This window comes from Lissotriton helveticus, chromosome 5_1 (genome assembly GCF_964261635.1).
Source record: "Lissotriton helveticus chromosome 5_1, aLisHel1.1, whole genome shotgun sequence".
NCBI classification, from domain to species: Eukaryota; Metazoa; Chordata; class Amphibia; order Caudata; family Salamandridae; genus Lissotriton; species Lissotriton helveticus.
The window spans coordinates 1,916,332,811-1,916,353,089 of NC_136065.1; the positions used below are offsets into that span (position 1 = coordinate 1,916,332,811).

Genomic DNA, 20,279 nt, shown 5'->3' on the forward strand with positions numbered 1-20,279 from the left:
GCGCAGGTCTAGGTCCAACTCTGCACCCCTGTCCTGCCATGCACCCTAGCCGCGGGCTATCCTCCCCACATGTGTTGCGATCAAGTTATACCTGCCTTAGGTTGTCAATATGCCATCTCGGCATTGCTGGGACTGCTCCGATTTATTGTGGTACCTGGCAATTTCCGCAAACATACTTTATGTCCCAGTTCTTAGAGAGGGTTGACTAAGCACAGAAGGAGAGAGTGTTTTGTGCAAGGGTATAGAGAACTCAAAAGGCGCTTCCTTCCGAGCTCCCTCTCTTCTTCAACTCATAAGGAAGCAGCTTAAGCAACAAAGAAGATACCGCTGTCAAATTGCATTTAATTCCAGAATTCTATGTTTGTGAGCAGTCCTGCTTTATGTCTGTGGCGTGTCTTGGTATTAGGTTATCAAAACCTGGTCACCCTGGCCTGCCTGGACGTGGAGAAGGCTGGATGTCTGAAGAAAGCAGCGCAGGAGTACAGCATCCTGAAAAGGATTCTGTGCCTCGCCCTTCTCAGGTCCTGAAATAACAAACAGCCCTGGGGCAGGGGCAGCAGCACATGGGGAAAAAACATGTATGATTAATAATTGTTATAATTGATCTTATAATGAGCGAGAGATAAACTGACAAAAGCTGCATACTGATATGGGAAACAGCACTCAGTGAGCTGACACACCCTCTCCAATTTGTATATAACGAGGAACCATTTAGCCAGCAGCCAGTCACCACCTCTGCTGCCTTTCTTGAGCTGGTGCACCTGCGATAGTACAGCATGGCAAGTTTACGCAGTTCTGGGGGCCTGTCCGCTCGCAGTGTTTCTTCTCAGAAAACTGGTGGTAGACAGGGTGCTAGTCAGGGTAGCCATGCTGGGGGTTCTTTTGGGGGCTATTCAGGTGGCAGCTTTGTTGGTGGTGTCGGGAGTAGCTTGGCTGGTGGTGCAGTAGGTAGCTTGCCCGCTCGTAGTGTTGCCTCTCAGAAAACTGGTAGTAGACAGGGTGCAAGTCAGGGTAGCCATGCTGGGAGTTCTTACGGGGGCTATGCGGGTGGCAGCTTTGTTGGTGGTGCCGGAAGTAGCTCGGCTGGTGGTGCAGTAGGTAGCTTTGTTGGTGGTGGCGTTGTTGGCAGTGAACATGGGGGCCAGTGGGGCCAGTGGAACCAGTGGAGCCAGGCTAGCCATGAGGACCAATGGAGCCATGCTAGCCAACCACATAGTGAGGGCCTTCTCGATGCCGGGGAGAAAGCGACCATGCAGAACCTCAACGACCGCCTAGCTAACTACCTGGAGAAGGTCAAGGAACTGGAGGATGCCAACGCCGAGCTTGAGCGCAAAATCAAAGAGTGGTACGAGAGTCACCGATCAGCTCTTGTAGAAACGGACTACAGCAAATATTTCAAACAAATTGCAGACCTACAAGCTAAGGTGAAGTATCATGTTCAGTTCAAATGATTGCTTGTCTTAAACAATGAACTCACCGGTCAAAAGTAATTAGTTAATTTTCATTGTAGAATGTCAAGGTACTTCTTTCTCTTTTCCCTCTTTTAGAGTTTGCTTAATCCAAGTTCTTCTGTATGTCTCTCTATGTACTTCTCTTTCTCACAGTTTTTTTCTATTTCAAGCCTAACCGCTTTATAAAAATTGAACGTAATATTAAATATTCTTCACATCGTCACTGACAGGTAAAAAGAGGTTCAAATATAAACATCTGTCTATAGCATGTGTTGTCAGTGATGGTCTAGTATTTTTATGTTTCTTCCTTTCTGAAGCAAACATCACTAAATAGATTTGTATTAATTTCTCTTACAAATCATACACTGAAATCAATTAATACACACTCGTATGCAGCAAATAGCATACAACCAGAACAAAAGTTGTAGAGCATGCTGTGTCATGCAGTTAAACAAGTAGACACTCATATCATGATAGAAAAGTATTTTAATAGAGATAAGTTAAGGGAGAAAACATCAATTTATTTTCTGACATGGGACTAAGAAAAGGCTACTTTAAAGCACAGGAAGCAAGCAACAACAAACCACAGTAGATGCCAGAGTATGCTTCCCATCCCTGCTCTAACCCAGCATTGGCTGATAAAAGGCAACAAAACAGACAAAATAAACGTTTTCCAATTCAGATTCCTAGCTATTTTCTAACATTTTTCTGAGAATGACCAGTTGAAAATCTTATTCTGTACAGAATGTTTTCTCCTGTAGTCTTGCAGCACCCTGGTTTACCCAGAGGACACATCATACTTGAGTGCCGCTTCTTACAACAGCCTCACTTACTGGTACACAAAGCCTAAAATAAAATATGTTCCATGTAGAAACGTCCCATTTGCATTATCGAGCTAAAGTTATAGAGAGTAACACAAAACCTAAGAACATCTCCACTCCCCATGACTCCAAACATGACTAATTAGTGAGACCAAGAATAGCCCATCAAGACAGAAAGCTGTTTCTCGGGGGTTCTTGCAGTTTCTATGAAATTATAATCCCAGGTTTCACAACCTCCTTTGTTCCCAAACCGGGCCCTAAGTAACTATCTTTAAGAGAACTGTTCTCGTAGCAGTTTCGCACACTCGAATGTGGATTGTGGCACCGGAAACTGGGCAAGTGACCACGAGAAGAGTTTTTTATCAACTCCAGGGAGAGAGTCTGGTGAACAGACCTTGTTAAGCAGTTCGTAACGTTTACTTGCCTTTTGCAATCAGACTGCTTTAGTTTGCAGTAGCCTTTAAGAAGAAAATTAAACTTGTTTCCACATAGGAAATTGCAAACTAAATAAATAACGTAGTTACTTCGAAGTACAAAATTAATGTAAACTACTATCAGAAGTTTTGATTCAAAATCAGCTTGGAAAATCGGGTAAGCATTTGTTTAGGAACTCTTTGAAAAAAAATCCTTATGTGGCAGATATTGTTCTTTCCCAGCTCACCAAGGAAGGCCGGAAGTCTAACGAACTTTTGAGCTGATTTTAATGTTAAATTCGTAAATCAATCACAGGTGATGAGCAGCAGAGGACGTAGTCAGAGTCTAAGGTTACAGTATTCAACACAGAGCCCAAAGTACTCACAACAAAAGGCAGCAAATGTTTACAATGGCAGCAAACATGAAATCGGATTTTCGGAAAGAGACCTAGAATGTGGAATTCAAGTGAACGAGACTGGAGCCAAATGAAGTGATATTCTGTCTTTTGGCAATTATCACTAGCACTAATACCACGATGAAAAACTGATAAAGTGCTGAGCTGCAGTTTTTCATGTTTGTATTTCAGTGTGACAGTCAGCACTTTAGGCAGTAGAATCACTCCGTATTCCAATTCTCAAAAATATGAGGGCACCACTTAGTTAACATAATATGTAACGTTGTAATTCCCATTAACAATAACTGGCCCAATTTGCAGCCCATGTTAAATATAACATTATATGAACGAGTAGGCCTTAACTCTTCCTTATGCCATCTTCTGTTTGCAGATCCTAGAGGCCCAAGTGGCCAAAGCCAGCATCGTCCTGCAGATCGATAATGCCAGGCTGGCTGCTGAGGACTTCAAACTCAAGTGAGTAAAACACAGTAATGTTGTGTCGCATTTGGTTCATAGCAGCACACTTCCTATTCAAATTCAGGCAGCGTGGAAGTTCAAGAAACACTGATGCCTCCCAGCACACCTAAGTAACTTGTCCCTAAGGCAGATACAGCACTCACTGGCACCCATGTTACAAGGGGGTTGTACAGGGGTTTTTACAGGTGGCTTCTCTTGTGCATTGACGGCATAGATGCAAGACTCGGGTAAGTCATCCACTTTACTGACACTGTTCCTAATAAAGTGAGCATTATTAGGTTTAGCTGCTCATTGTTGAATGATAAAGGTCTGATATATAGAAAGAGAGCGGTTTAATGTAGAGAATTTTCCCCAGCAATGTGCCTATTTCTTCAGCACCTATAGGAATGAATGGGAATTACCGAATCGGGAAATACCGATTCTTAATTACCGAATCCTACCGATTCAGTAAAATTTACCGAATAATTATCTACATCCCATTTAACTATTCTTAAATAACGAATCTGTAAAATTTGGTATTTAAGAATAGGTAAATTGAGATTACCTAAATATGACCTTAAGGAAGCACCCAGAATGAAGGGTTATAAAGTGTTCCTTGAGAAAACCTTGGGATTTTCTGCCCCAAAAGACACTCAATGATTGTTCCGATCACTTCCACTAAAGCTCGTTCTATGTGTATTCTATCGTAGCTGACACCAATTTTTGGCTGGGATGGGTAAGGCTTGTTGCACCACATGTATCTTCACCACTAGAGTGACTGTGATCAGACACCAGCTAAAGTAATAGATAGAACATGCTTTATCAAAAGGCCTGAGGCTTTCATTAACGTGTTCCTAGGTATGAGACTGAACTGATGCTTTGCCAGAGTGTGGAGACTGACATCAATGGGCTGCGTCGGGTCCTGGACGAGCTGACCCTGTCCAAATCTGACCTGGAGTCAGAGCTGGAGAGCCTGACTGAGGAGCTGGCAGCACTCAAGAAGAACCACGAGGAAGTAAGAGATAGCAATGTGTTTCAGAATGGTCTTGGAAGTGATGAATATGAGATAAACCCAAAGTACCAATAATTTTCAGGACCAATCTTTTAAAGGCCAATGAAAGGCACTAAATGTTTACATGCACCATAGACCATCATTGTCCAATGGTGGTGCAGTAGGGCTGAGTTCATTCCAGATTTACAGGATAGCCAATGACTATTTAGATTTACCGTATTCTAATTTGTTTTATGAGGATATGCTGTAAATCCGACAGGGATCATAAATCAACATCGAATACTCCTGGTGTAAAGTATTTGGCTTACACTAGCATGCCGAACATTACTTAGTAGAATAAATAACACAATTGCCCGACCCACAATTACTCAACAAATCGTAATGTTTCTTATAATGTTGTTTGTGATGTATTCAAAATTCTTTTGTAATGTTTGATGCTGGAATTTTCATTGATTGCGTAAATAATGTGTTTTTTCTATGTGTGTACAAAGTATATATAGGTGTGTAAATATTTAATGTTTTCTGTCATAAAGTTTGTGCTAATTCGAAAAAGATAAAAAGATTGACATTGAGTAGGATGTCGAGGGTGATCACAATAAATTGATCTCTTCCCTTTCAAAAAATATTTGTTGAGTAATTGTGGTTCGGGCAAATTGTGTTATTTATTTTATAAAGGGTCTAGCCCCCACCACATGTTAATGGACCGATCCCCTTTTGTTCTTAGAACATTACTTAGTGGCAGAGTGACAATCAGTAATTTCTTTTAAAATTACATCACCACAAGAACAGTTTTTTTTTAACATAGGCAGATTTCTATTGTTGATCTTCTATGTTTCACACCTCTTGCATGAAAATATTTTCAAATTAACGGTACTTGTCTTATTTTCTCTTTGTAGGAGATGAAGGCTCACCAAAATGATAGTCAAGGAGACGTCAGCGTCGAGATGCATGCTGCTCCAGGCATAAACCTCCTTGCCCTCCTAACCCAGACAAGGGAGCAATATGAAAGAATGGCGGAGGAGAACCGCAGACGGGCCGAAGAGGATTTCAACCAAAGGGTATGGACTCCTCTTCCCACTATGTTTATTGTCGAAACAAAACTGAGAAGACCCCATCAAATAACCCTCATTTGCCTTTCAGAGTGCTGAGCTGAAACAACAGATCTCATCTGGGGTGGAGCAGGTGCAATCAAGCAAGACTGAGGTGTCAGAACTGCGACGGTCCATGCAAGCGCTGGAGATAGAGATGCAGGCCCAACTGGCAATGGTAAGAGGAAGTTCACCGCTCAGAAGGCATCTCCACTATTGGAAACCCTAAAAGTGTTGTGTGATAATATAATATGAATTTGTTGCCCTTTATGTAATCAAAATAATGATTTGTGCAGTTGCACGTTTTTTTCTCCAAAGAGAAAATGTTCTTCCACCTATTTTGGAGCGGTCACTACTCATTTCCTACTTTGTACAAGGACGTACTCCTGTCTTTGACAGAGGTTCATCGACAGCCATTTCCAGGGTGGGACTGGGTTGGGGATACATCTGCAGACATCAGCCCGAGAATAAGCCTTACCCAGCCGTGGCCCGTGCAGGTAAGAGCAGAGGGGCAGTAGGGCCGGGTCTGGGGGATTTCGACAGAAGACGAGGGAAAACAATAATTTATTTAATTTTCCCTCGTGGTTGGCTATTGAAATCCCCCCCATCCCGACCGTTCCAACACTCTTAAGTGCAAGGGCTGCAGCAGCTTAACCCATGTGGAATCTCGCACTGTAATTGGGTAACATTATACCTAGGTAAATTGATTTTCAAGCCCAAGTTCACTTTTTGTGAATTTCTTTAGATCATACATTTTGATATTTGTACACACACAACTTTGTGAATTGTGCTTAGTGTGTTTAGAAACATAGTGAATGTAAGAACAGCCAGCTTGTATTTGTTCAAACCCTTGTCCTCCACTCTTAAGCACTTTTGGATCGTTGCAGTCTATATCTGTCCCAGTATTCCAGCTTCTTCTTGGATCTTTACCCATGCCTAGATAGTTTCCTTTCACCTTACTTTAGGGTTGGGTGAATGTTGGAGCACTACCATTCGACAGCCCCCAAAACTGCACATTAAATGTCTATAAAGGGTCAAGAAACACAAGAACCCAACTCAAATTCACTGAACAGTCATCACTGAGCTACTAATAGACAACTCACTACTCTATAAACAGCTTATGCAAAAAGTTGAGTCTGAATGAGATCCTTTGACTGTGAGAACACTGGCAATGAGATGCAGAAACCAAAAAAACAATGTTTGTAGACATGGTTTCTCAATAGGTTTGTCCTCTACTCTCTAACTGTGCACTTTTTGTTGATCGAACAGAAAAGTACTCTGGAGATGGACTTGGCCGAGACAGAGGGAACCTATTGTTCTCAGCTGGCAGAGCTGCAAGCCAAGATCAGCATCGTAGAGGAGCAGCTGGTCGAACTCAGGGAAGAGACAGAGCGCCAGAGTGATGAGTACAACCTACTCCTGGACATCAAGAGCCGGCTGGAGCAGGAGATTGCGACCTACCAGCGTCTGCTCGAAGGCTCAGGCGGGTAAGGAGGTGGCAGCAAGCTCCATTAATGAATTCCTTCACTTCCCTTAGCAAGGCACACTATGTAGAAGGATGTCACAGTAGAGAAGCATGTGTAGTGTCACAAGGCAGTCAGAATGAAGTTAAAGAGGATTCAGCTCTCTTGAAAAAGATTCCCTTCACTTTTCAAAATGTGGGCCCAAACCGCCTATACTGCGTGCAGTTCTGCTGCATGAAAATCTGTATCGCTCTGTTGTGTGAACAATAAATATTGCACAGCAGCAATTTTATAAAAAGTTGTGCACTTGTGATGCCGTCATCAGTTCTTAAAAGCCTTTTTAGAGCGACTCAACACATTGTTCTAGGGTGCCAAATTCAGCTGGGCTGCTTTGTGTGAGATTTGTACTTGAGATATACCCATCAGCATACATTTAAATACAAAGGTACTATGTGCTGTTCCCACTCTGTTTACATTCCCTCTGGATAGATAACTGAGGAGTTGGTAGACTGTCATCTGTTGTCCTATTCTGGCACAAAATACTTTTTGTGTATAAAGGTTTATGGTTGCCTCTGTTTGCACCATTTTAAACAACTCTGGGTCATGCTAGCTCCAGTGCTAAATATTAGTAAATCTACATCAGAGATTATGAAAGTCAATGGGTTGTAAAAATGACTGCCACTGTCTGATCTTTTATATTTGCTGGGCGAACGGCTTGCTTCATCAATATGGTTGTGTTCATGGTTATGCATGACAACATGTTTTTCTGTTGAATGAAATGGGGTAAGCCATATGAAAATTGAAACTAGGCCACAATTGTTTCAGTAGCCCCTGGTTCCTAGAATATGGGCAAGGAGTAAGGGCCTAATTTATAGTTTGGCGGATGGGTGCTCGTCACAAACGTAACGGATATCCTGCCTGTCTCTTTATACGTGCCATAGGACAAATCTTTCAAACCCTAAATCAGGTCCTAAGGGGCAGATTTACATGAAACTGACGCATCTCTGCGTTAGAGCCGAGATGCGTCAGTTTCCCTGCGCTTGCGTGCAAAACCCTTGCACCACCATGGATGCATCATAGTTAAAATACGGTCCACCATAGCGCAAGGGTTGACAGATGTGTCAGAAATTCTGATGTTGATGTATCTGTTGGCAAAAAATCATGCATTGCTGGAGTCGTGTCGTAATCACGACACAACTCCAGCAATGCAAAGGGAGGCCTCTTCCCAATACCCTGCGTCACTCCTCACACCTGCTCCAAGCAGGCGTGGGGTGTTGACGCACTGGCGTCCTAGAAGTGCCTCAGTGAAATCTTTTACATTTCACTGCATCTCTTCTAAGAGGCTTTTTTGCGTGGGAACGTCCATCCTGCATACATTATACCGGACGCAGTTATAATCCGCAGAGGTAGGGTGTTCCACATTTTAGCTGACAGATGAGGGAAAGCTCTTCCACCTTGTCTAGATAGATAGATTGTGGTATTGTAAGAAGATGGAGGGAGGAGGAGTGAAGAAGGCTCAGCGGTTGATGGTGAATGAGCTTTTCTAGATATGGCTCGTCCCGATACTAGGCTTTAGTGCATTACGCAGACTGCCTAAAACATTATGTGCTTATGCACAGGAAACCAATATAAGGTGGTTACTGATCGATGTGGATTTTGGGATGCAGAGCAGTAGCATAGCTGCTGTATTTTGCCTGAAGGCACTGTATAAGATACTAGGAGATGCCCAGACATAGGTCATTTGCTTTAGAGAAATTTGAGGCTATTAGTAGCTGCACCCCTGTCTTGAGTGAGGCCAACAAAGCATCTCAGGTGCAAGGCTATTGGCAAAACCTTTGAGTAATCATTTTAAGTTATGCCTAAGGCAGTCCACGTTGCCCAATTAGTGAGTTTATAGCCGAAATACATGGCTAGGGATTTGAAGTTTTGCTAAGACAGTATTCAATTGCATTATATTTGTACACATATAGAAGATGTATACTTTGAGAAGTTATATAAAGATAATTTGGTGTCATGGAAATGATCAAGTGTTGTGTACGTGTCACTGGAGATGTTTGCCATTACTCGCTGTGAAGTGCGTCATTCCTTCTGTTCTCAAGAGAGAGACACTGTTCAAGTGCTAATCCAAAAGGCTCTTTATTCAGGAAAATATCATTCATTGTGTTTCTGGAAACAGGTACTCACAGGTCTCGCAAACTAAGCAGCAGTCAGACTCTGGCTCTAAAGGATACAGTTCAGGAGGACGCAGCAGTTATGGCGGCAGCAGCGGGTACGACAGAGGCTCTGGAACCAGCTCCTCTGCCAAAGGTAAATGTTTCTTGTGATACCCAGTGCCTACACACTTGTACCTCAGTCTCACAATAAACAGGCTCTGACATCATCACTAGCATCCCACACAGTCTCTGGCACAAGAGTCACAACGCTGGGTTAGATTCAGCATGTGGGGGTTATCTTGGAGCATGTGACTTAGATTCAGCCTCAGACCGGAGCTTTGTAATGCTGATCTTGCATTCTGTCAGTAAGTTCTTCCCTCCATATTGACACGTCCAGGTTTACAATAGGACAAGGTAAGGCAACAGCCATTAGCTCATCACCTTCAGGTGGCACCAAATGACTGAAACATAATTAAACTGTTTTCTCTGTAGTTTGCTGGTCACAACTAGACTACTTCAACTACTGTACAGGCTGTCAGGTGGAAACAAATTATATTTATCACCGAATTAGGCTTATGCAAAACTTTATATTGCTATGCAGATGTAGTGAGCAAGTTTTTCCAAACCTACCTCAATGGACAGTGGATAGCACTTTCCTTCTTCTTATTGGGGCCGTAAGCACTCTCCAGATGGTCGACCTAATCAATATAGTGGTATTTGAATTAGAGAAAGATGCAGCACTTCTCTTTCTGTATCGGATATTGTTTACGGGTTAGAATTTCGTGGAAAGGGAATGAGTTTCCACAGGTGGGGGGGTTTGAAGGAGGGCTACCCTGGTGCGACAAGGGTCATACACTGTTGGCACTGCCCAACCGAAGGGAAATTCTACACGAAGTATAGCCAAGAATATTAGAGGCCAGAACCTCAAATGCACTCTTAAGCACCCATTAAAACACTATAGCCCTCATTCTGAGTCAGGCAGAGAAACTCTACAATCTTAAATTGCTGAACTCCTTTCTAGGATCCTCTCTCTTCCCCTACCACTGCTGCCCCTCCCTCCTCCCTCTACTCCTACTGCTTCAGCTCAGTCACCCTGTAAAGATGTATTAGAAGACTCAGGCACTCAGACAATAGGGGCATCGCTTTAATGTTTTTGTAAGGGATTTATATTTCAGGGGTGTGAATGGGAGAAAGCTAGAGTTATAAAACATAATCACCTGAAAAGTATATCCAGATATTTGTATGTAAACCTCTCATTACGCATACAAATGTGAAAACAGTACTGCAATGACTGTCTGTTAAACATGTACTTGTACCAAATCTTGAAATTATTGATGTTGCAGACGATGTAACCACTGACAGATGTAATATGTCTATACATACACTGAAAACTAAATAAAAGTTGTGTTAAAACTTGATGAACTTACTTCTAAGGTTAGTACTTGGGTCAACGTACAAATCTACCTACCTACCTCTTTTCTGCCCTGTAGCATGTTTGCCACTCCAGTAACATGGAATACAAATCTCTGCCACTGGTAATTATTCGGGCCACATCCCAATCTATTGTTATTTTGCACACCATGCCACTTCAGGTTGGACCAAGTCATATGCAAATCAGTTATGATCCTGCTCCAGTGGGAACAATCAAGCCCGTACTGCTAGACCACATCCTCCCTGAGCCGGAATGCAAGCAACCTACGGCAGTTTTCTCTCTGATTCGGGCTAATCAGCCAGATATATCTTGGTTCCAATGATAGATTCTATGGGACTCATATCTAGGCTCTATTCTCATATGAAAAAATGTACTTGAAATGCAAACACAAGAAATTTTCTATGAGATTCAGTGCCCTGTAGGAACAAATACACAATCTTTCATAGCACCAAATTGTAGGAAGTGTTGTGAAATTCACATAGCACAAAATGTATTTGGCAATTTCATTGTTGTAATTTACATTTCACCCAGGACTAACTCACTGGTATCAGAGCTGAGTCCCCTTAACTTACTGGTAGCAAGCTCTACTGGATAGCTGAATAAAACCCCCATGTTGCAATACGCTATGGTTGCTGCATTTTAGATTGATCCGCTCTAAATTGCTCCATATTTTGTTTTTCAGAGCCAATCAGGACAACACGGGTAATAACAGTTACAGAGGATTTAGTTGATGGCAAACCGGTCAGTACGAAAAGACAGGTACAAGACCATCAATGAATGCTGAGGAGGAGCTGAAGGTTGCCGGACCAAGCCAATTGCATATGGATTCGAGATAATGGAGAACGTCAGAATTATTATCCGCTTTCTTGACTACTTGGCACTTAATCCACATGCTTACCGTAGATCCCATGTGTACTACTCAATCAATAAAAGTATGCTTTCCAATTTTCAACGTGAAAAAGAGTATCCCAGTGTAGAACTGGTGACATCACAATTTCTGAGCAGCTACCACAACAGAGGGTGCTCAGTTCATGGATGTCATAAAGTTTCACAGTGAATCTTACATAGTAACTGTCAAATGTATTATCAATAGAAACCATAGTGACCAGGAGCAGGCCGTGCGGCGGGGTAAGAGCGGTGGGGCAGTGGGGCCAGGTTGGGAGGGAGGAGGGGATTCGACAGACAACCACCAAGGAAAATTAAATAAATAAATAATTTTCCCTCTGTGTCGTCTGTCGAAATCCTCCTCCCCACCCTGCACGGGCTGTGGCTGATAGTGAAGATTACTTGAAGATATTGCAAAAAAGGATACAAGAAAGAAACTTCCATCTGCAAACATTTGATGTGTGGTTCCTTTTCAATTCACTAAAGAACGTTTACTTTTTAGGTTGTGGGGACAGTCTTCTTTTTACATCTGCTTGCTTTTTTGTTCAATTCAATAAACTTTCTCTTTGATTCAAGGTACTATACGTCTTTTCATTCATTTGTGTTGCTTCAACTATCTTCGCTCCAGGTTTCCGCGATTATTTGCTTCAGAACTTCTTTGCCACTGAACAAAGTTGCATTTACAGCAAAGCTCAACTGCGAGGCAGAATGATCTGTAAGGACATACAATGATTTGAGGGTTAAATAAATCGATGGATGATTGGGTTACATTTGTATAGCAGAGAATATATATTGTGTCCTTTTGTGCTGATCTACATTATAGTCTACTAGCAAGAAAGTGTAAGTATTCATTAAGTTAACAATTAATTTAGAAAGAGAGATTTGCCTATAGAAGGGAAACTGAGATAGTGGGTCTCCTGACTAATATCCCCTGATAAGGAATTGCAGTATCTGGGACCTACATAAGAGAAAGTCCCTCTTTCTCTATCCATGGCACTAATGAAGAACAGTAAAAAATAATTTTTAGTGAGAGTGCAGTTATCTGTGTGGACTTCAGGAAAAAGTTTGGGAATAATATATCCAGGTTGGTAACAATTTTTAAATCAGAAACAGGATTTTGAAAATTAAGATTGTCCTCCATTTGAAGCTGGTGCAAATATTGGCTACGATGGATTGCAGACAAAAACAAGTGTAAAATATTTGGGTCTATTTTGTGCAGAACAACAAAGAAAGAATATTAGTGAGTAAAGAACTATAAAGAAGCCACCAACTATAACACACAGACCTAGCTGTGGGGAATTCCCTTTCAGGACGAAATCCCTCACTCACCAAAGGTGACATGCTTCATCATTTGGGCTTCTCCTCTCAAAGGAAAAACCTAGTTCCTTTGAGGGCTACAACCCACTCTCCGAGAGGGAGGAGTTCAGGGATGTTCTTCAATATCTACTCTATTGGGATATTCTAAATACACATATGATGAACAAAATAGTGTGAGCGAGGGTGCAGCGCAAAGAAAATGTAAAATGTGCAGGAAGTGAAAATAAAACTAGGTAGAGGGCGAGAATGTAAGATTTATTCAGGTGCACCGACTGCCAGAATTAAAAACAGTGCACCAGCGACATGGATTTAAGCCGCAATGGTATGGTGGAAGGTGGTGGTCATCATGTTTCATCCTAGATGCCCCTCAATTGGGCGAGGCTTTTGTCAGGACCTATACGGATGCTGCTGCTTCAGTGCTCAAGTGGATAAACAAAAAAAGGATATGAGAACCAGAGACGCTCATGGTCCGTCTGCTAAGGAAGGTGACTTTACCTAATGTAAACAGAACCATTCATTCAGATTGGTGCAACCTGTAAGAAGGTGGTATAACTAGTGGCTTGAAAGAATTATCAATAGAAAAAAGAAACAAGAAAACTCTTACCTGCTATTGCTGGGTAAGGAACTCCACCTCAACCTGGTGACAGCTCAGGATGGGGGCACCGCCCTGGAGGAAAGAACAATAATAGTGCATCTGTCATTTATACGGTATGTACTACCCATAGTCTATTGGCATTATGGATCATAAAACTAGGGTAGGCATGAAAACAAGGAAAAAAGGAAAACCTGATAGAATCGCAGACAGAAGAACCAGGTGTCTGGCGTGAGTTGTCTCTCAATAGTTAGATCCTCACAAACGTACACATACATACCATGGTTACATGTATGGCATAAAAAAGTGTAGGATGTCAGGGATCTACACTTCACCAAGGAAAAGTCAACAGCTAGCCCAGAAAATCCGGGCATTATGGGTAAGAGACTTTAAAGGCAACACCCTTCTGGCCGCTTCTACCCATTACTGATTATAAACTGTCATGAAGGTAGGGAGACCCTTAAGCGGTCTACGTTAATATTGTTATCTTAAAGGAAGTATATTCCATAGTGATAAAAGGCCTCTAAATAAAATTTAGACAAAGCCCCGCCGTGATACTCACCTCTCCGTCGATAACCCGTGCTCAAAATGAGCCTGCAACCGGACGTGAGTGTCTACGGCAGGAGCGTTCTCTTTTGTTGTGCCCAAAAGAGATGAAAATGAAAACAGTTGACTACCCCATTCTCATATGCACTCTGGAGTCTCTAATGAATTATCTGGCAATGTCCTTCAATTGCTCACTTCCTACCCTTCATACACATTGGCATATCTAGGTCACAAATGATCCCTATCAGATCTGGAGTCCCCCAGGATGAAATACTGTTTCCATTCATCTTCAACCTATGCATGGATCTTCAACCCACACATAGACCGACTGGGTGCATTACTTACAGATAACAACATAAAAAAATCACCAATATGTCAATGATACACATATCTACTTGAAAGTCTTCTGTGCTTCAGATATTCCAGTCATCAAACACTGCTTACATATCATACAGACCTGAATGTCTAGCACATGACTAGGCTTTCCTGTTTTCAGTTTCTATTTTTTGTCAATTCTGGTGGTTTTTTTTCAGGGTTTTCAAGTGATTTAATTACCTTTAAAAAACTGTGGATATCGGTGGTTACACATTTTTTCGCCATTAAAAAGAACAGAAACAGTGTTTTTCAGGTGTTTATGGAACTTTTTCCTTTTATTATTGGTTGCTTTCTGCACTGAGTGTGCATGGTATATAGACGGTGTACGTACAGTGCATTTTTACAAATGAAACTTATCATAGTACACCATACAATAGTTCTTCAGTGAGTCGTTGGTCATGCACGCTCCCTCTTTCATTCTCATGTAAATTTTTATCTGTGAAAAAGCCCTCTCAACATTGTCACTTGAGATGGGCTACCCCAAAGCAGCCAGTACACAATTTGATAACTCTGGCCACTGGCATAGCTTTCCATGCCAATACTGGTGCATCTGAAGATTGTGATTCTCTGCGACAGGTTATGCAACATATCCGTTGAACTGGGCGCATATGCTCTCAGAGTTACTGAAGCGGTCAAAAATGAGTCAGCACTTTTGAAACACCAGAGAAAAATTCCCTTTATAGATGGGGTCTAAAGCTTGTGCAGAGTACCACAGTAAGGCTTCATTGACTTCAAATGCCAGGGTTGGTGAAGGGCTATTTCTCATACTTTGTAAAATGAAAAATGTCCTTGCTTACCATGTGGCAAGCACTCTAACATGGAACATGTTGCAGTGCCAAAGTCACTACAAGTATCACCCAGCTTACTCTCAAAGAGATATTTCACATCTACACAAATGTTGTTGAACACTTAGCTGACAAGGGTGTTTTCAGACTCTGTTTTTTTTATTATGTCCACTACAGCAGTCATGCTTTACTGTAAAAATCTAAAAATGCTATAGAGTGTACTTTTTTTCACATCACTCTCAATATGCGACTGAAGATCCTCACATTTCTTGCCTTTGGCATCATCACTCAGCGAAAGTTCTGTAAAAGGTTGCCACTCCGATAATATAGCATTTACAGGCTCTAGGGCTGAGAACCACCAGCTAAGTGACATAGTTGGGATGCCTCTTCCTTTGATGGCACACACAGCATAAAATGAGACATATTTGTGATTTAGTTCCCATGCATTACAAAACAGTGCACCAGAATGGACTAAAAAGTCAATAGCATTCTTTATTAACTCTGAATATTGTAAAGATGCTTTCAGGATAACATCTAGCAAGTGGCAAGGATCTCTTACAGGGAAGCGCTTCAGCTCAGGTATCGATCTTAACAGGTCATCACACAACCTTTTCATATACGTAGCTGAATCACTGCAAATACAAACAATATCACACCAATCTTTGTTGAACTTGGTAAGTACTTTTTGTAGCATCATTCTAAGTGACACTGCATTCCATGTTTTCCAAAAGTCTGGTGTCATGTTTTAACCATTATCCCAGATGCTTTGTGACTGCACTCTTTTCACATTTACATGTCACTATACCTTGCATTGAATGTTTAAAGCCTGGGGTGTTTGGCAATTTACCTACAATCACTACTGACTCATTAGAAAAGGGGGCTGATGCATAAAGGATTTTTACCCATTATCTGTGGGTAAATGTGATGGTAATTATTGTGAACGATTCTTATGACACCTACAATTTTCCTATCAGTGAAAGACTCAAACGAAGCCAAAAAATCAAATATGATTTAGATATTTCCTGATTCTCTAAAGTTTATAAAATAAATAAACAACACCTAAAACATGCTTCTAACCCATGTATCTTTAGACCAAAGACAACAAAACTGTGATCAAATATAGACATCCCTAAACAACAAAACTCAAGCAGAAAAATGTTACTCCAGTTTTTCTTACTGCTATCTTTATAACAAAGTTACATTGTATTGGCCCATTCAGGAAGACATAAAAATGACTCTTTCACTCTACTTTTCCTTTCTTTGAATGGCATTTAGTTTGTGGTTTTGCATGGGCTTTTTCAGTGTTTATATGTTTACACTGGTAAGGGCTATTTCCCTTCAAGTGGGGTTTTATCAGTTATTATAGGTTTAAACCTAAAACCGGACAGCCTACACATAATTGAAGCTCAATGCATCCAAGAGACAATTCTTGTTAATTGCTGAGAACAATAACCAAGATACAGTACAAACCTGACTCAATGACATGAACCTTGACAGCTTCATACCCCTACTTCCACAGAATGTCAAGTCACTTGGATTCACCCTGGAGACCAACCTCTCCCTCAAGGAACACAGTGTCAAAAAAAAAAGATGGCCTGGTATTTGCTTTCTTTTCTCAAAGAAAGTCTAAGTCAAGTGACTCCGGAACTGCTGTTCAATCGCTCGTATTCTTGCAGCTGGATGCTGGTAATTCCCTACTCCATAGCTTCCTAGACAACACACTGGTACCCCATAGGGACATCTTATTTTCTACAGCTCGTCTCATCCAGGGCCTGAAAAAATATGACATATTACCTGCATCTTGATGGAACTCCAATAGTTCTCTCTACTGGCCCGCACCATCTTCAAAAACAGCTGTCACGCGGGTACACGAGGTCCCGTTAAGAAACACCATTTTATGGTTTAGATTCTCAAATGGCCTTCTCCCTAAACATGATGACATTTGACACACATTCATTTGTGTTTGCACGCAGGATAATGTTCCTCGACCTTAGTTTTGCTTACACTACCAATTTGTAGGCACGCTATCAAAACACCTTTAACATTTTGTACAAGGGCTAAGTTCAGTATTTTTCTCAGTTTAGGAGTCCTAAAGTTAGGATAACTTTACTACTCCTAAACTGAGAAAAATCCTAACTTTAAGACTTTCGGTATTCACAGAAGGCATTTAGGAGTCCTAAAGTTAGGAGTCCTAACTTTACTACTCCTAAACTAAGAAAAATCTTAACTTTAAGACTTTAGGTATTAACAGAAGGCATTTAGGAGTCCTAAAGTTAGAACTCCTAACTTCTGTGAATACCGAAATGAGTAAGTGCCTTCTGTGAATACCAAAATGAGTAAGCGCCTTCTGTGAATACCAAAATGTTAGTACGTTTAGGATTTTGTCTTAAGTTAGTTCTGTGAATCGGGCCCGTTGATTTCTCTCCTTGAGAGTAAGGGCTGGCTAAACAACCAAGGGTGAGCTAATTTCCCTTAATACTCCCTTTCCAGTCATCCTACACATTTCATTCCTGGGGCTGCTTTCTGGCTGGAAGGTACAGGAAGAGGGGGTAGGCTTGTCTGCCATTCCCTACTGTCCTGCTCTCTTTGAAGCCCAGTTTGAGTTACCCATCCCTTGTCCTGCCTGGTCGCTGCAACAGCAGAGCTTCCTCCATAGGATAACCTCCGTCTCTGTGCAAGCCTCTTGTCAACTCATCAAAGCAGTTTGGCTAAGCCTGATAAGGGCTGGCCAATCAGGAGAGACTGCTATAAGGCTGGATTTCGGCACACAAAAAAGAAAGTCCTATAACTTATTTTCTGTATTAGTTATGCTAAATGCAACAGTGGCACGTTGTTGGAGTTATCATTACCAATATTGTAAGTCCTTGAAATGTTATTTTATCTCTCTCATGTCAATAGATATGCATTATTACAGTATTCCCATGTTAGCCAATAGACCTAAAAGGCTACAATGGGGGGGAAAGACATTGGTAATTTTTCTGTCACTAAGGCATACAAAACATCTTTTAAAATGCCCCTGCTTAATTGTACAAATCACCCCACCCTGGGTGCACCTATTACACATCAAGTAAGGTCGTTTCTTAAAGGCAGTTACCTTGAAGCACTTGGGTGAGTGCAAGGTAATCAGTGTATGTTCTTGTTAATACTTTAGGTAGCATTTGTTTGTGCAGAAACAGACTTTGTATATCCTTGGACAAATAACTCAGATGCTCTTTCTTTCTTCGTGTCTATGTTGTTTATGGCAAAACTGGGGCAACTTACCAGATGTCTGAGAATCATACTAGGTGACCTATCTGAGAGACAGTACCGTGAACAGCATATAGGTCCTGAGCCAGCTCTTCCTTTTTTTCCCCAAATCTCTCTTTTCCACAGAAGATTATTCACTGACACTTGTTTTTGATGTGCGAGTGTTGAGGTCAATCTAGAAGGGCTTGAGAGAACTAGCTTCACTCTTACAGAAACCATGTGCTCAGTTAAGTGGATCTAGAGAAAGAGCTGTGAGATTGTGGTGGAATGGTGGTTGTGTGGTCAAAGTCCACACAACCAAGAGAAGGGTCCTGTGTTGCTCAACAATGTGCGGAGGGTGGAAAGATTTACAAATCTCCATGTGATTTTTGTCATTCATTAGATTTTACTGCTAATGTGCATTACTAATCTTACCCAAATTAAGAGCATTCCAATAATCTGCAGAGCCAAAAGACTCTAGGAAGGTTTAAAGACTTTGGACCCAATTTAGAAGTTGGCAGTCAGGCTGTCGACTACCAGGGAAATGGAGTATTATACTTTGTTGCCCTGGCAGAGGTCGTTACTGCCAAATTTCGAAATGTCTGTCTGACCGATGGATATTTCTAGCAATCACAGGAAGCACCATCAAGACGGTTCCTATGGATAAATTGTTACTTTGACGTGTGGCTCCGTCAAACATGACAGAGCCGTACGGCAAAGATACAACGTTTTTTATTTTTATTTTCTATAATAAAACTCCCATGAGCGATTGTGTTTTTTGCAATACCACCCCTCATATTAATGTTTTACTGTCCCTTGCCGCCAGGCTTTTGTTGCAGTGCCAGAGGGTAACAACTGCCAATATATCTGCTTATATAAATTGGGTCGCGAACACATAGCCAATTCTCTTAACAGCCCTTACTCTGTCGGGATGTCAGAGTAGTTTGGCCACAGCGTAGACATAGCAGTCTCCTGCGCCCGCACGCTTTTAAATTTGGCGGGCAAATCATTTGTTGGCGGTAAGGATATTCCATTGCGACAGAGTACCCTTTACACCAACATTTAAATCAAGCCCTGTGTTCTTTAGTGACTTTGCTAAAATAAATGTTATTTACTGACTTTACTGAAGGGACAGCTGTTTATATTTTGGTTTCTTATTCCTTAATAAGTTTGTTTTCATGTTTTTTTGGGATATGGTAAGAAGCTGTTGTTTTGTTATGTTCTGAAAAAAGGGAGGTTTGATATAAGCACTAGGTTTCCTTTCTCTCACTCAATTCTGCCAGCCACATTACAATGCTGAACAGTGTGAAGTCATATATTCTAGGTAAGCAGAAAGCAGAGAAACTGGATGACTGGACGCCACACTGGATGAGTGTTCCCATATTTATTTCAGTGGTTTGTTTGTCCTTTGTTTTTTTTGTTTTTTATATTTTTATTGTCATTTGTGTGATAACAGTACATTTCGAAACAAGCATATTACAACACATACAGTGTTCTTGTTTACAGTCAACAAGGATCTATGATCAGTTAACATAGACTAATGGTAATTTAATTTCTTAACTCCGATCAGTATCACACAAATCGCATATGTCATTATCACTTTTTCAACCGTGAATACAGTGAACTTGCCCCCACCGCCACCGCCCCCGCCACACCCTGGTCATGGGTTGCTATGCTCATCTGGGGGCTGGAAAGCCATCTATCCTATCGCTTACCTCACTCATCTAAGCTGTTATCTGGCTCAGGGGGGAAACTCAGTTATAGTCGATATAGCATTCCTTTACTGAGTGGAGTGTAATGAGACCACCTCCCTCTCCGAAGGGTATTTTTCTATGGTTAGATCTATAATCATGAGCTACCAAACCCTTGC

General features: G+C 41.4%; 1 protein-coding gene and 1 long non-coding RNA gene across 2 annotated transcripts in view; one reads left to right on the plus strand and one right to left on the minus strand.

Annotated features, from left to right (window-relative positions):
• The first annotated feature begins 736 nt into the window (after positions 1-736).
• Positions 737-12,148, plus strand: LOC144756015 (keratin, type I cytoskeletal 12-like). The gene is made up of 8 exons (XM_078645489.1): positions 737-1,424; positions 3,472-3,554; positions 4,395-4,551; positions 5,445-5,606; positions 5,689-5,814; positions 6,906-7,123; positions 9,276-9,406; positions 11,367-12,148. The coding sequence occupies exons 1-8, from the start codon at positions 777-779 to the stop codon at positions 11,459-11,461; spliced, it is 1,620 nt and encodes a 539-aa protein (XP_078501615.1). The 5' UTR covers positions 737-776; the 3' UTR covers positions 11,462-12,148.
• Positions 12,149-12,174: 26 nt separating this feature from the next.
• Positions 12,175-20,279, minus strand: part of LOC144756016 (uncharacterized) — a 268,107-nt gene continuing 260,002 nt past the window's right edge. The window contains exons 2-3 of the long non-coding RNA XR_013595003.1: positions 13,491-13,553; positions 12,175-12,282 (exon numbers count right to left, since the gene is read on the minus strand). This is a non-coding gene — a long non-coding RNA (uncharacterized LOC144756016). The remainder of the gene's footprint in view (positions 12,283-13,490; positions 13,554-20,279) is intronic.